The 15,510-nt window shown below is 38.6% G+C and overlaps 1 protein-coding gene across 1 annotated transcript; it reads right to left on the reverse strand.

Moving 5' to 3' along the window:
• Window positions 1–6,034: 6,034 nt before the first annotated feature.
• On the reverse strand, window positions 6,035–14,791 carry mrpl18.L (mitochondrial ribosomal protein L18 L homeolog). The gene is given in 4 exon segments (NM_001086403.1): window positions 6,035–6,386; window positions 11,563–11,794; window positions 12,812–12,998; window positions 14,679–14,791. Coding segments are annotated over 4 exon segments (528 nt in total). The 5' UTR covers window positions 14,716–14,791; the 3' UTR covers window positions 6,035–6,314.
• Between the last annotated feature and the right edge of the window lie 719 nt (window positions 14,792–15,510).

A 15,510-nucleotide genomic window follows, 5' to 3' on the forward strand; every position in this document is an offset into this window, starting at 1 on the left:
TAGGGTGACTAAGTGAATATAGGAAACAAAAGGGGTATAATTATGAAGATAGGCTGACCAAGTTGTATGGTGTACAATGAAACCATACAGCTTACTGAAGGATATGAATAGTGTGTATAAATAGATAAAGAGAACCAACCATAAATTATCTGGCACTTTATACACCAATAGAGCAGATTACATAAGGGCCTCGCTTGGTCGAGCTTTTTTTATTGAAACAATGAGATGAAATCAAGTTTTAGTAAATAACCCCTCAACTGTCCATGGCCTCCATGTCATTACCAGCAATTTGGATAACCAGCACATGAAATGTAATTGTGGTGAGAGACAACTCCTTCAGTTTGTCAAATAAATCAGCTCATAGCATCCCAATATTACAACAAAGCATCATAACTTTCCTTTCCACAAAGCCTGGCTGCCATCTTCCACCCCCCCCCCCCCCTCTGAACAATGAATTCCAGTTCTCCATCCAGCTCAGCAAAGTGGTAAAGCATCCACATCATTCTTCTTGCACTTTTAAAAGAAAGCAGCCTTCCTAATGTCTAGATGAGTACTTCCTTTGCTTATCAAATTCCTTTGCTTATAAAATCCCTCCTACCGCTTTTCAGTTTACCCTAAAAAATTAACTTACATATAGAGTATAGCTGGTGGGCAGCAAATCTCTGCTGACCCAAAACACCAGTAGATAATATGCCTTGTGCCAAAGCCCTTGTAAAGTCAAGGGGCCTTACCCTATATTTTAAATATATCTAAAGGTATAAGATTTTTCTTTGCAGCTGAATTATCTCTAGAATAGCTTATGTCTTAGTAAGCCTGCACAAATTGCTTTCCCTCGTGAATATTCTTTCTCCATTATCCTGATAACCATTGCTGTAATTTAGATAACGGATATTACAGAACATCATCAATCATAATGCTTAATCCTTCCACTGTCTGCTAATCTTCCAAAAATGTTTGTGCAAAAGCCAAGCTTTTATGTGACACTGTGTGCTCTTTCTTTGAGGAAGCCTTAAAGAAATTGTTCAGTGTAAAAATAAAAGCTGGGTAAATAGATAGGATGTGCAAAATAAAAAATGTTTTTAATATAGTTAGTTAGCCAAAAATTTAATGTATAAAGGCTGGAGTGATTTGGGGGCTGATTCTCTAAGGGTCGAATATCGAGGGTTAATTAACCCTCGATATTCGACTGGGAATTGAAATCCTTCGACTTCGAATATCGAAGTCAAAGGATTTAGCGCAGATAGTACGATCGGATTATTCCTTCGATCGAACGATAAAATCCTTCGAATTGAACGATTCGAAGCATTTAAATCCAACGATCGAAGGAATATCCTTCGATCAAAAAAAGTTAGGCAAGCCTATGGGGACCTTCCATAGGCTAACATTGACTTCGGTAGCTTTTAGATGCCGAACTAGGGGGTCGAAGTTTTTTTTAAAGAGACTGTACTTCGACTATCGAATGGTCGAACGATTTTTAGTTCGAATCCTTCGATTCGAAGTCGTAGTCGAAGTAGCCGATTCGATGGTCGAAGTAGCCCAAAAAAAACTTTGAAATTCTAAGTTTTTTTACTTCGAATTCTTCACTCGAAGTTAGTGAATCGGCCCCTTGATGTCAAACATATCAGTCAGAACATTACTTCCTGCTTTTCAGCTCTCTTGGTTTACACTGACTGGTTACACTGACTGGTTATCAGAGACTTGAGGGGGGGCCACATGGGTCATATCTGTTGCTTTTGAATCTGAGCTGAATGCTGAGGATCAATTGCAAACTCACTGAACAGAAATGTACTATGTGGCCCCCCTTCAAGTCGCTGACTAACTCAGAGTTATAGAGCTGAAAAGCAGGAAGTTGGATTCTGGCTGTTTTATTAGACATCTGTTCACTCCAGCCTTTATACATTAAATTTTTGGCTAACTAACTATATTAGAAACATTTTTTATTTTGCACAGCCTATCTATTTACACAGTTTTTATTTTCACACTGAATTGTTCCTTTAATTTACTTTTCATTTTTTCTAGGACAAGGTCAGCTTTCCAAATTTGTTAACGTGTGTTCATTTCTAAGAAGATATATATAGCCAGGGCCGGAACTAGAGGTAGGCAGAAGAGGCACCTGCCTAGGGCACAAAGATGTGGGGGCGCTAGGCAGGTACCTACTCAAATGTTTTCCGCCTACCCGCTAGTCCAGGCAGCTTGCTCCCCTGCTGCTCTCGCCCCCTTCTCTCTAGCACTTCCCCCTCTCTCTGTCACTCCCCTTCCCCTTCATCACTTGCCTTGTCTTACAGTGCGTGTGCACTCGCGCATGTGCACAGTTGCAAGTGCGCACTTGCGAGCACGTGCCTGCGCGCACAGTTCTGAGAGTACGCACGTGTGCTTACACGGGCGGGGGTATCTTACCGGATTTTTTCAAAAAACTATATATGTAGTTTGATTAAACGTGTTTAGGTTGTACTGGTCAGATTGTTAATATGTGTTTGACTTTGGCTTTGATAGGTGACCTTTAAATCTACAAAGAAACATTTAAACATTAAATACTATTGTTTTTCCACCACCAATATGGATTTATGCATCTTAGTTATGATCAGGTACAAGGTACTGTTAGCACAAAGAAAAATAATATTAAAATAATAATTAAAAACATTTTTGAATTATCTACTTTAAATGGACCCTATAGGAGATTACCCTCTTGTTGTTTAGTCTTGTTTGTTTTGGAGAACGAATTCCATACCTGTATTGATAACATTTATTCACGGGGTTCCAAAAATGTTTGGTCTCAAGTAAAAACAAAAAAAAAAATTGTGCACAACATTTTTCATAGTTAAAACTCTGGCCCTTACTTACACAACACAAAGCCTGTGTTTTATGAGTCATAAAAGCCCAAGTCATACCTCCAACACTCTCGAAAACAATCTTTTAAAAGATCAAAATAGGCAAAGATTTGTTTTCTACTAAACTACATATCTTCAAGAAACAAAATATCATGAATATGAATGTCTTCTCAAAAGCTTGACTCGGTAGGAATAGGATTACCCAACTATGTGGTATGCAGAGGTCCCAAACTGCATACGCATTTTAGTTTCAATTTGGTCCCTGAAAATCTTTGATAAGTTGGAAGTTTCTATGATATTTCTGAAAATCAAGGCAAAATTTCAAGAAATCAAGTTCCTGGGTAATAATGTAAAATGTACTGACTAGGAAACTCTGACATCTTCTAAATGAAATGATACAGCATTGAGTTGGTACCAAAAATATGTTGCTTCTAGATCTTTCAAAATATAAATCTGTACGATTTTCATTGCAAAAATACACTGATCATGTTATTGTGTCCACCATTAATAATAAGGTTGCCACACAAAACCATATATTTTTAGAACAGTTTCTGAAGAATGCATATTGGTTAAAAATATATTTTTATTTCAACTAGCTTACATTGTTTCCCATAGCATAACTTGTATTTTAATTTTACTGAAACTATTCTTTCACAAAAAAACCGTCACATTTTTAAGAGGCCAAGAGATTCCCAAGAGACTTCATGTGCATGTCTGTCCCCAGTTTATGCCTTTTGGTTTGGTCCAGCTCATCAAGCACTCTGGTAAGCTTTCCTAGTTGAAGAAAAGTGTCTTATCAGAGTCTTTCTTCCTATAATCCTGGGCTTGTTGTGGTGTTAGTGGGTCAAGTGACTGGGGTCATCTGTAGTATCAATCTGCTCTATGTGTTTCTGGAGACATCTCCCATCCTCAGTAGCCACTATGCAGAGTGATTTCTCTATCTTTGTATTTTCTGAGGTACAATTACACATTGGGCAGTTCAGAGGTCAATGTTCATTGCTGCTTTGCAGTGCTGGGGTCCTAGATTCAATTCAATTGTCAAAAAGACAGGTATCTATCTGCCATACTCCAAAAACAAGATAGTGTGCATTTCTAATACAGAAACAAGGAATAGATGTAAAATTTGGATATTCTGTATAAAGCAAGAAAAATTTTATAAAGCGAACACAGATTTAGATTTTTCACCCACCAATTGGTAGGAATCCACCAATTGACTCCGAATAGGTTCTAGGAGGTCCCCCATAAGCTAAAACAGGAATTCGGGAGGTTTTAGATGGCGAATGGTTGAAGTCGAGTTTTTACAAACTCCCCTAAACTCAAAATTCAACCAATCAAAATTCATAAATAAAATCTAAAAAAAAATTGATTCAATTATAGAGAAATAACGAGACTACTAAAACATTTCACAGATTTTTATACTACAAGAAAGTAAATTTAAGGAGCGCATGCTACATGCTCCTCCCTAATTTAAATGAGGCAGCTCAACTCCTGTTGAGTAAGAAAAGTATGGTAGTTTAGGACAAGTATTATAAATGTGGGGTTTTAATTATCCTGAAAATTACTGGCAACAGTACAGACTGCATGTTCAATGTAAACAACGTGCACATTTGCTGTATGACACTTTCATGGCAGATTGTTCATGAACAAACCAGAATAGATGTTACTTTGGCTCTAGCAAAAGCTAAAGTAATACTCCATGTGAGCACTATGCTGCCCACAACAGGAGGGAATTCCTGGTTTGGGTGGCCATGTTCAGTGGCAAGTATGAACATAATGAGCATTCTCCCGGCCTGCTTGTTATGCATGTGTTTTACATCACACGCACAATGAATTTCCTGTTTATTATGCAGAAATTTTGCTCTTTAAGTTATCAAGATTGGCTTTTTTGCCGCTCCTTGTAACTTGCACAGCAATGCACCTTGCATTATGGCAGGTGCGCCCCTGAACAACTCTGGTATTTAGAAATGTGAATTTTGATTTGTTTAGTCTGTGTACATTTTATGTTTATAGGAACTCATGGATGCAGGACTACCATAAAGAGAAGACTGCATGAAAGTAAATACAGAAGGTGCACTACAAGGTGCAAGCCACTTATAAGCGTCAAGAATAGAAAGGCTAGATTGGACTTTTCCTAAAAAAACAACATCTAAAAAAGCCAGCACAGTTCTGGAAAACATTCTTTGGACAGATGAAACCAAGATCAACCTCTACCAAGAGTGATGGCAAGAAAAAAGTATAGAGAAGGCGTGGAACAGCTCATGATGCAAAGCATACCACATCATCTGTAAAACATGGCAGAGGTAGTGTGATGGCTTGGGTGTGCATGGCTGCCAGTGGCACTGGGACACTAGTGTTTATCTATGATGTGACACAGGACAGAAGCAACTGAATGAATTCTGAGCTGTTCAGAGACACTGTCTGCTCAAATCCAGCTAAATGCAGTCAAATTGATTAGCAGTTGTTTCATAATACAGATGGACAATGACCCAAAACATACAGCCAAAGCAACCCAGGAGTTTATTAAAGCAAAGAAGTGGAATATTCTTGAATGGCCAAGTCAGTCACCTGATCTGAACCCAATTGAGCATGAATTTCACTTGTTGAAGACTAAACTTCAGACAGAAAGGCCCACAAACAAACAGCAACTGAAAGCTGCTGCAGTAAAGGCCTGGCAGAGCATTAAAAAGCAGGAAACCCAGAATCTGGTGATGTCCATGCGTTCAAGACTTCAGGCTGTCATTGCCAGCAAAGGGTTTTCAACTAAGTATTAGAAATGAACATTTTATTTTCAGTTTTTTAATTTGTTTTGAACCCCTGAAATTAAGTGATTGTGTTAAAAAAAAAAAAAAGGCTTATTTCCTCACATTTTTATGCAATCTTTTTGTTCAACGCACTAAATTAAAGCTGAAAGTCTGCAGTTCAACTGCATCTGAGTTGTTTCATTTAAAATTTATTGTGGTAATGTACAGAACCGAAATTAGAAAAAAAAGTTGCCTGTCCAAATATTTATGGACTTAACTGTATGTTCTCCCTCTGCTTGTATGCATTTTCTTCAAAAACATGCAGGCATCTCAACTGAAAGTAGGGACTTATGTGAATGATGTAAAAACTCTGTAAAGCACAATAGAAAAAAAAGCACTGTTAAATAAATAAAGAAAATTATAATTAGAAAAATAAGATAATCAAGAAAAACAGGATTTTGAATATTTTGCCATTTGTAATGTTTTATTCAGTATTTATGATATAAATGACTAACACCATATGTGATTAATAAAAACTGACAACATACAGTATTTCTTAGAGAAACTTTGTGACTGAAATTTAATGTACAACTCAAAGGGTGGGTTTTTTTTCTCTCAGTAACAACATTAGTCTGCGAGGAACAAAAAATATTGTTATACAGTTCCAAGTATTGAATAAAGCAACTAATGTTCTTAAAATATAGGAAACCCTGTATCTTGGCAGCAGCTGTTTCTACATTATTAGTTACTCATAAATACGACGTGGTTCACTTAAAATAACGCCACCCTCCTTCATTGAATTTCGAAAACGCTGCACCTGCAAGAGGAGAAATGGGAAAAAATGAAACATAAATATAGAACAATGTCAACACAAATGGGACAAATCTCAAACACAAACTTGAATACTTTATGAAGTAAGATGCATGCTTCAGAAAAGAAATTTTTTAAATGAACCGAATATTTTCTGAAAAAGAGGATATATAATGTAAACCAAAGGGAAAAAAACAGCATGCAATGTGTAAATCAGAAGCTGTTATTAAAATAAACATTTAGGGGCAAATTCATCAAGGGTAGAATTTCGAGGGGTTAAATCCCTCGAAATTCGACTGGGGAATAGAATCGAATAGACAATTCGGGCGAATTTACGCGCTGGCCGAATAGTCGAATTGGCGAATATTTGCCAGGCGAATAGGCACTCGATCGAATATTCGCTCGAAGGATTTTCATTCGATCGAATGCCTTTTTATTCGATCAAAAACTTGGAAAACAAGCCTATGGGACTTCCCCATAGGCTTTTAAAGCAATTCGGTAGGTTTTAGGTGGCGAAGTAGGCGTCGAAGTATTTTTAAAAGAGATAGTACTTCGACTATCGAATGGGCGAATAGTCGCAGAGTTTTTGCACTCGATCCAGTACTTCGACTATCGAATGGCGAATAGTCGCAGCGTTTTTGCGCTCGATCTATTCGAATGATTCTACTCAGGCGAATTTACGCCAATTCGATAGTCGAGGAGCACAAAAAACTACTCGAAATTCAACGTTTTTTTACTTCGAATCCTTCACTCGAGCTTGGTGAATTGGCCCCTTAGCGTGGTATGGTATGAAGATTACGGAAAGACCAGTTATCCAGAATGTCCCGAGCGTGCTGGATAACAGGTCCCATGTCTATATTTATCTAAAATATTCAAAGTACTCTACAAAATTCTCCTGCTTCAATAAATTAAAAAAAATGCTCTCTTTCAGACTAATAACCACATATCAATGAACTTTCCTAGCAGAAGTTTCCATAATCAGTCAAAGGCTTACAAGTGCCTACACAGTAAAAGTCGCGCTTTTTAAATTAACTCACTGTTTTGCCATCAGTATCATTAAAGGAGAACCAACCCCTAAAGTTAAAAAAAATAAACCCTACCCTACATAGACCCCCTCCCTCCCCCCCCAGCCAGTGTTACCACGGGCAAATGCCCCAAAGTCATAACTTAACCCTCCTTGCAGATTCTGTCCAGCAGAGTTCATGGGCACCATCTTCAGCAGCTTCGGTAATCTTCGGAATGAGACCGGCGCTTCTGCAATTTCCGTGAGTTTTGGCACATGCGCAGTTGTCGATAACCTCCAACTGCGCATGGGCCAATACAGCACTTAATTCCCGAAGATTACCAAAGAGAAGAAGATGGCATCCGTGAACTCCTATGCCCGTGTGTAACTAAGGCTGGGGGGAGAAGGGAGGGGGGTCGGAAGGTTTTTTTTTTTTTTTAACTTTAGGGTTGATTTATCAAAGTTTATAGTAATCTGCTTCCTGCCGTCCAGTATAAATAATACAGTTTTATGCGCAAATAAAATGATGCCCAAGTCTCATGAACCATGGCAGTGAAAAACCGGTAAACCTAGGTATATTGACAGTGTCATCTGCTTGTTTGTGTATCTACCGTAAACAACCACATTTTTACTGGCAGTTCATTCAAAAGATAGGGCAGGAATATTTAGTTAAGTCAAATGCAAAAGTGCGTGATGATATTCACACTTACACAGGGTATACACTTAGAAATATAGCAACACACACACCTGATATTGGCCTAAATCCTTCAATTTTGGTCAGCACATTTAAAGGGGATCTATTGTGAAAATGAAAATTTAATATAAACATCATCTAACTGTAATAAGACACTTTCTAAATACAATTTATAAAAAATTCTGTACCATTTAAGAAATAATCTAGTTACTCTTCAGCATCTCAGTCTCCACAACCTGTCACTCTTCATGCTGAGGTCTGGGTCAGATTTTGATTGACAGGTAGGTCTAATACAGGAGTGACTTTTTTTGTTCACGGATCTGCACACACACAAATTTCTGCAGTGGGGAAAGTGCCCCTTCTTTATTGATTTATATCATCACCAACATTAACGTTTCGGGGGGGGGGGGTACAACCTCCCTTCATCAGGTTGTACCCCACGAAACATTGATGTTGGTGATGATATAAATCAATAAAGAAGGGGTACTTTCCTAAACGCAAAAATGTGTGCGCATCCGTGAACAAAAAGTTGCTGTTGCTAAGGGACCGTGCTGAGTCAACAGAGGACCAGCACCACTACTGCAGAGTGAGTAGATTCCGGGTATGCAGTGTACTTATTACATTTGTCAAGCTGTTTGTTGACAGTGTCTTGAGATCTACTGATCACCAGCTAAAGGTCTACTGATAGATCCCAATCCACCATTTGGACACCCCTAGTCTAATATGTCTTTTAGGGGGGCTCCCTTTCTTAGCAGAATTACTCAAATAACCAACTCCAGTAAAAACAAAAGGTAACAAAATAGCAGACTCCGGCAAACGCCCTGCAGGCAGAGAAACTGTATTTTCATCAGAGCCGAACTTTAAGCAATATGGAACAATTAAACTTTCCCCCAGCTCTTGAGGGCCAGGGGCTTTATTCGTATGCAAAGGAATTGTTCAATAAAAATGGCGTCTCATCTGTGTAAAACTGGCTCCATGTTCTTTGTTCCAGCAACTGAAACTAGAAGCTTTAACAGTTTACTATTAGAGAACAAATGAACAACAGTGATTTCAAAGAAAACACGAGAAAAGCATTCATCCAATCTTATTTTTTATACAGAAGGTACATTTCCCTTTCTTGTATCTATTTGTTTACATTGTTTTAGGACTATACTGCACAACATTTCAGCATAAATTAGGAATGTAGTTATATAGTGCCATCTTTTGGATAGTGTGCATAATACTATGGGGGTTATTTACTAAAACTCTAATTAATCAAAATTTTTATTAAAACAAACTCAACCTTCCCTTCCACGAATTCAACTCATTTACAAATATTATTTTGCTAAAAAGTTGGCAACAAAACTGAGCTTCAATTTGTATCATACAATTGTCACTCCGAAAACTCAACTTTATTGAATTGTCTCTGCGAAAGCGCAACTTTATTGGATTATCAGAACGAAAACCCAGACTTTATCAGATTATCCAGCGCAGAACACAATGTCAAGAAACAACTTCAGGGACATCTGCCATTGACTTCTACATGAACTCGACAGGTTTGAGATGGAGTATTTTTGGATTCGGATTTTTTTTTACAGCTTTGGGGTATAAAATCTGTCGAGTTTTTTTTTTTTCCGCAAAAAATTCAATTTGACCAGATAAATTTGAGGTTTAATAAATAGGTCTCTGCAAGATTTATCTTAATATCTTGTTTTAATATTTGAAAAAGCAAGTCTAAACCACAAAATATAAAATTTGTTACAGTTCCTAAGAAATTTGGTACGCTTGTTTTACACTTGTGTTGAATAGAATATAAAGGTTATTTACAGACCCCCTGAAAGCTGGCAGAACACAGCATCATGAGGCCCATCAAACCCTTTCCTTAATATTGGGCAGGTGGTAAAGATTGGGCCATGTTACAGCATGTGCCTTCTGCTTCTACCTACCCGGTGTCTCTAAAAAAAAACCTTAGAAGTTAGGGGATGGTAGGGGCTATAGGGTGTCCACTTACATGACTCCCCTTGTCTGTCCCCTTGGAAACAGTGCTACCTTAGGAAGGCAGTGTTCTGTTCAAGGGGCTAGCCGCGGGCTGCTGCCATTCTGCAAGAGCAGAACGCAGTGTGGAAAGTACAAGAAGAAAGGTACATTGCTCCAATTTATTTGCACTTTACACACACGTTCTGCAAAGTAAATGAACCCCATATGTTACTCAACAAATGAGAATGGGGTATGGGGGAGCACAGTGCCATGATGTATTTGGGGAGAGGAAAGGTGGAGTAGTTAAAGAATTTATGGCTACAGGTTGCCTATTTTAAGTGATATACCACCAATTCTAGGATGTCTGTGTGTACAAAAACCATAGAACTTTGCAGAGCAAGGGATCTATTGATATTTTCAAAATAATTCATTTGTACACAGGGCCGACGGGACACTATGAATAAACACGGTGGGCTCCAGCCCTCATAGGCCCCACCTGCACTCTGCAATTGATCCCTACCTGCCTTCTGAGATGGCTAAAGTAAGTATAAGGTGCGCGGGAGGCAAGAGGGCAGGCAGCGGGAGATCCAGATGGGGTGTGGGGGTACTGGGGTAGCAGCCCTGGTGGGCCTTGCACACTCCAGTCTGACCCTCATTGTACATGGCTTAAGGTGGTCATAAAAAAAAGCCAATAGAAGCTGCCTATTTGGCCCCTCTAGGCCAAATCAACAGCTTACTGGTTCACATGAGCAGCCTGTGCAATTGATTATCTGGACAAAAATGATTCACATTTAACTCCCATCAGACAAGAACTGCATTGTGGTGTCGATGTGCTCGGTCTACATAGGTCAGTATTAACATCAGATCAGTCCAAACCCATGTACAGCCAAGTCAGACACAGATCCTACCAACTTAATACATTATAATGGCAATCCCTACCTTCATTATTCCTGAATTTTCAGGTAGGGCCCAAATGGAATTATGTATTATTTTAGCGACTTATAAATAGCATATAAAAATGCAAAGTCATTTTTAATTGCTAATAATAAAGACAATAGAATTAAAGTGAGCCCGAACAATAGATGGAAGATTTCAGCAATGAAGCATATTGGGTTTGCTTATACAAGCAAAGGACAGTAACATTATTATTTTAGTTAAAAGAGAAGCAAAGTTAAAATCAATGAAGAGAGTTGCTGACAATGTTCGGAACCCCAGTGACCAACTGCTAAGTTGCTACATCAGACCAGTGCTCCTCTCCACAAAAAATAAACAGGCTCGAGGTTCTCTATTCCAAGCACTGCTCCACCGCATTCTTACACTTACTAAGGCATTCCCTTCGCCATCCATCCAATATTTGTATGGTTTTTGTGCCCAGCTTCAATCTGCACAGGTAATGCCTGGGAACTGCACAGAAGTGGCACCTGCCCCAGTGATTTTACATTTACTTCTTTAAATATATGAGAGTTTCCCAGAATTACAAACTGAGCATACAGATAGGTGATGCTATACCCTCTAAAAAAAATGCCTTACCGCTTCAGAGCGGAAAACCCAGGGGATCTCACGAAATATCATATAACTGATTCCAGCTTCTAAACAGCGCTGAGCTAATACACGACCAATGTTCTCACAGGCCATTGCATCCTTTGTGCTGTAAAGGTGCCTCTTCACTGCCCATTCCCGGGTAGAGGCAGAGACTACCACATTTCCATTGGAGTGCTCCACAAATGCAGTGACATGGTGCTGAGATCGTTCAAATCGTAACCTAAAACAAAAAAACACAATCAAGTGTGAGTAACATAATACTGACATCTCTTGCATTTCAAAAGCTATGGATGCTTGCATAAATGTTAAGACCAGGTTATTATACATAAAGTACACTTTGTTGATGGTTTAAATGAGAAGTCCTAACATGTTATGTTAAGAAATTTAGAGGTATATGATAGGACATTTAAACTCCCACAAAAAAAATTAAACAGCCTCTTTAAAAACCTGCCACTCCATTGTTAAAAGGTTAAAAAAGGCTGCCGCATCCATATAATAACTTAGTATTCCTTGTCCTCCTGTAACACATTGAACCCCCTTCCTCAGGAATTTGCTTTGGCTGTTGGCTACTGAGCATGCTCAGTTCTCAGCTCGGATTACTAAACACACCCTCCAGCCAATAAAGAAATTGTGTTGCTGGTTACAACAAGAACTCTATAGCTCTATAGCTGTCTTCTCATATTTTTATTCTCCTAACCACCTTAATTGTTACCAATTCAAGCAGGACTTTTTATGAAAGCAAGATCTGCCTGTGTAAGCCAGCATAAATGAATGCACTGTACAACTTGCATGAACTGTACAGCACACATGCTCTTTGCAGATGTAAATGTCACCTATGATGTGTCATGGAAAATGACTGCCGGGTGAAAGCTGCAATTTGTTTTAGGAAAATGTTATGGCGCTGGTGAACAGAGGGGATTTATGCAGTACAAATGATGCGGTTGGGTGGGAGAGATGTGCCTAACAATATACATGGTAGAAAATGTAGGGTTTACATTCACTTTAAAACACTAAAGAAGCTATAGTCAAAAGTCACTGTATACCATTCCCAGATGTCATTCTATAGTTTGCAACTGTGGGTGTAATAAGAGTGTACATGGAAAAAATAAGAGTGTGGCGCTACTTTTTACCCCAAGACTGTGCATTTGTTTTCCTAAAAGAAGCACCTGTTTAGAGAACAGACAAAATTCTCGGGGGGGGGGGGGACTCCTGAAATAATGGAACTCCCTCATTTTACCTATGCCAATACTGCCGAGTTGGCCACACTGTACCCCATCCTCTGTCTTTTACTGCTAACTCCAAACGTTCCATATTACGTGGGTTTCTATTGACAAAATTTGGGTTAACAAGCTCATTCTCTTCTGTGTCCACTTCAAACGATGGCGCTGGCTGAACACTGGCAGATGTGCCTGCAAGACGCACAGCTGAAACATAGAAATAATCAGTAAATTTTAAATACAGTTCCAACGCATTTCTATGTCAATTAACAATTAGAACTGTGTTACTACTGCTGAAAGATAAAACCAGTTGTCTGTACTTTTAAAGATTTTCTTGACTAAGGGCATGTGCATTCAATAAAACATTTCAATAGCATCTAGAATAGAAGATTTTTTTTATTGCTATTGCACACAAAAAAGGCCGATCTGAAAACAGTTTATAATCTGACAGCCGAGTGAGGATTGCAGGTATACGTTTTGTGACTTTGGGAGGCAAGCAAAGATTATGTTATAGCTGCAAGAGCAAGAAAAAATGATTTCAAAGCACTCTAAAGATTTCATATTTTGATGCCTTTTCACTTTATGATTTGCATCTCAATAATGTTAAATTTTGGACACCACAGAATAAACTATATTGATAAGATATGTTAATTATTAACATGTATTTATAGAGTGCCAACATATTGCACAGTGTTATGTTCAAAGAATAACAAAGAAAATATTTATACAGCTTCAAGGACAATTATTAAATGTTTTTCATATCTAAAAATAGGCAGTTTTAGGCTGCAGCAGGGTTGGTGGTTTTGCAGCCAAAATGGGCTACTAATTTAAAGCCCAGGAAGGTTTTGAAAGTACAAACTAGCCAAGGTATGGATTTGGGATACTTTTTGGTCCTTTGGCTGGTTTGTACTTTGGAAACCAGTCAAAGTTTTTTCTTGCCCTAATGTGCAAAGCCTCTGTCTCCCAATGCATGTTGGGTAATGTAGTTTTTGTTTAAAAATTTACCAAATGGCAATTTTAATGTATGACTACAATACCCAGCATGCAATGGGGCTGGTTTGTGTAGAAGTCGGGAGTTCCCAGATTTTGGGGCTCTGCACCCCAGTCTCCCAGCATTTTCCGGTGACTTTGTGCAAAATCTGACAATTTTGGGGCAAAAATCTGCTGGCCACTAAGAGGTTGATCGGTTTTACCAATATTTATTGAAATTGTATATGTATTAGGGCTTATGGGGCCCCTATACCTCCTGGACCCCCTTTGTAGTTACACCCATGGGGATGGGCGAATCTGCCGGATTTTGTTCCGTGGAAAAATTTGAAAAGACATATTTTCATATATATTCATTTATTTTTTAGATGTTTTTTTCACTGCACATATTATGTTTTTTTTGGATACTTTTGAAGTGCCTCTTGGATAGTGTTGGGCTGGTTTTGTAGCTGATTTTGGCTGGTTTTGAACCTGGCAACCCTGGGCTGCAGTACCTGTGAGGTAAGAATTTCAGGGAGGGGCCTTGTGCCCTTTAATTCGTCTAACGTAAACTGCATAACAACAATAGACACTGCTGTTGCCCTGTTGTTTTCCCAAAGTATTTTATGAATGCATACAAGTAGTGGGGTCAATAAATTGCACCAAGTAATTTTACACTTGTGCAGAAGTTTCAGTATAGACGTTAACGTCACAGCACACGTTATATGGTTGACCTCAATTCATTGTAGTTCTTATTTGTCCACTTTACAGCCCAAATACGCCATGCTCTTATAACAACTCCAATCACATTAAAATCTCGTACTGACCGCGGTTGAAAAGGACATTACTCTGTCCTTCTGCGCTTGCACTTCGATGCACGTTATAAAATACTATAAACACGTGTAGTGGTGAATAACTTACCACGAACGACACTTCTACTTCGCATTAGAATAGACATCAGTGTACCTATGGCGGACGCTTTCTTGTTTTATTTAAATCTCCAGTCAGGTTCTATCACTTGCGAATGCCCTGACAAATCTGCCATACACAGGACACAGGAACACATCAGGGCGCTGACATTTTATAATAATAAACTTCCGGACCTAGGCGGGTTGGTAAAAGCGGCCATATTTGATTAGGGCAGTCCTTTTCTTAGGTGGGCTGCCGCTGATAGTTATATAGTATGTCACATGTGTCTCATTTAAAATGACTAAAAGGGAAGAACAATGAATCGGCAAGGGTTCTGTCATGTTACATGTACTGTTTATTCGGACGGAGCAAAAGAGTAGTTCCTCCAGTTACAGCCAATGGGCTCTTGAGAGGAACTGTGGGGCGGGGCCGCAGTAGAATTCTGGGATTTGTAGTTTGGCTTTGCTTGTCCTTACTTTTGAAGCCTATAATGTTGTCGTAATTGAATGAAAATGACGTGAAAAAAATAACATTGACGATGAGGTATCTCTAAATAATTTGGAAAATTAGTTTTATAATGGTCCTCATTTATGCATTCTTGACAATTTTGCATTACCCATGACCATTTCCCCAATTTAAAGAGGTTTTTCTGTTTTGTTTTCAACTTTGCAAGTGCTTGCTGTAAGGTGGCAAAGCTACTAATACTTTTAAGGCCAAATTATTACAATTTTACCAACGTGTAAAAAATGGATGTGCTATGAGGGGTTGTGGCCATAAAAAGAGCGTGGTCAATCTTTTTGCTATCTTTCTATTTTCCAAGTCTCTGGAGTAGGGTTGCCACCTG

Source organism: Xenopus laevis, chromosome 3L (genome assembly GCF_017654675.1).
Source record: "Xenopus laevis strain J_2021 chromosome 3L, Xenopus_laevis_v10.1, whole genome shotgun sequence".
NCBI lineage: Eukaryota > Metazoa > Chordata > Amphibia > Anura > Pipidae > Xenopus > Xenopus laevis.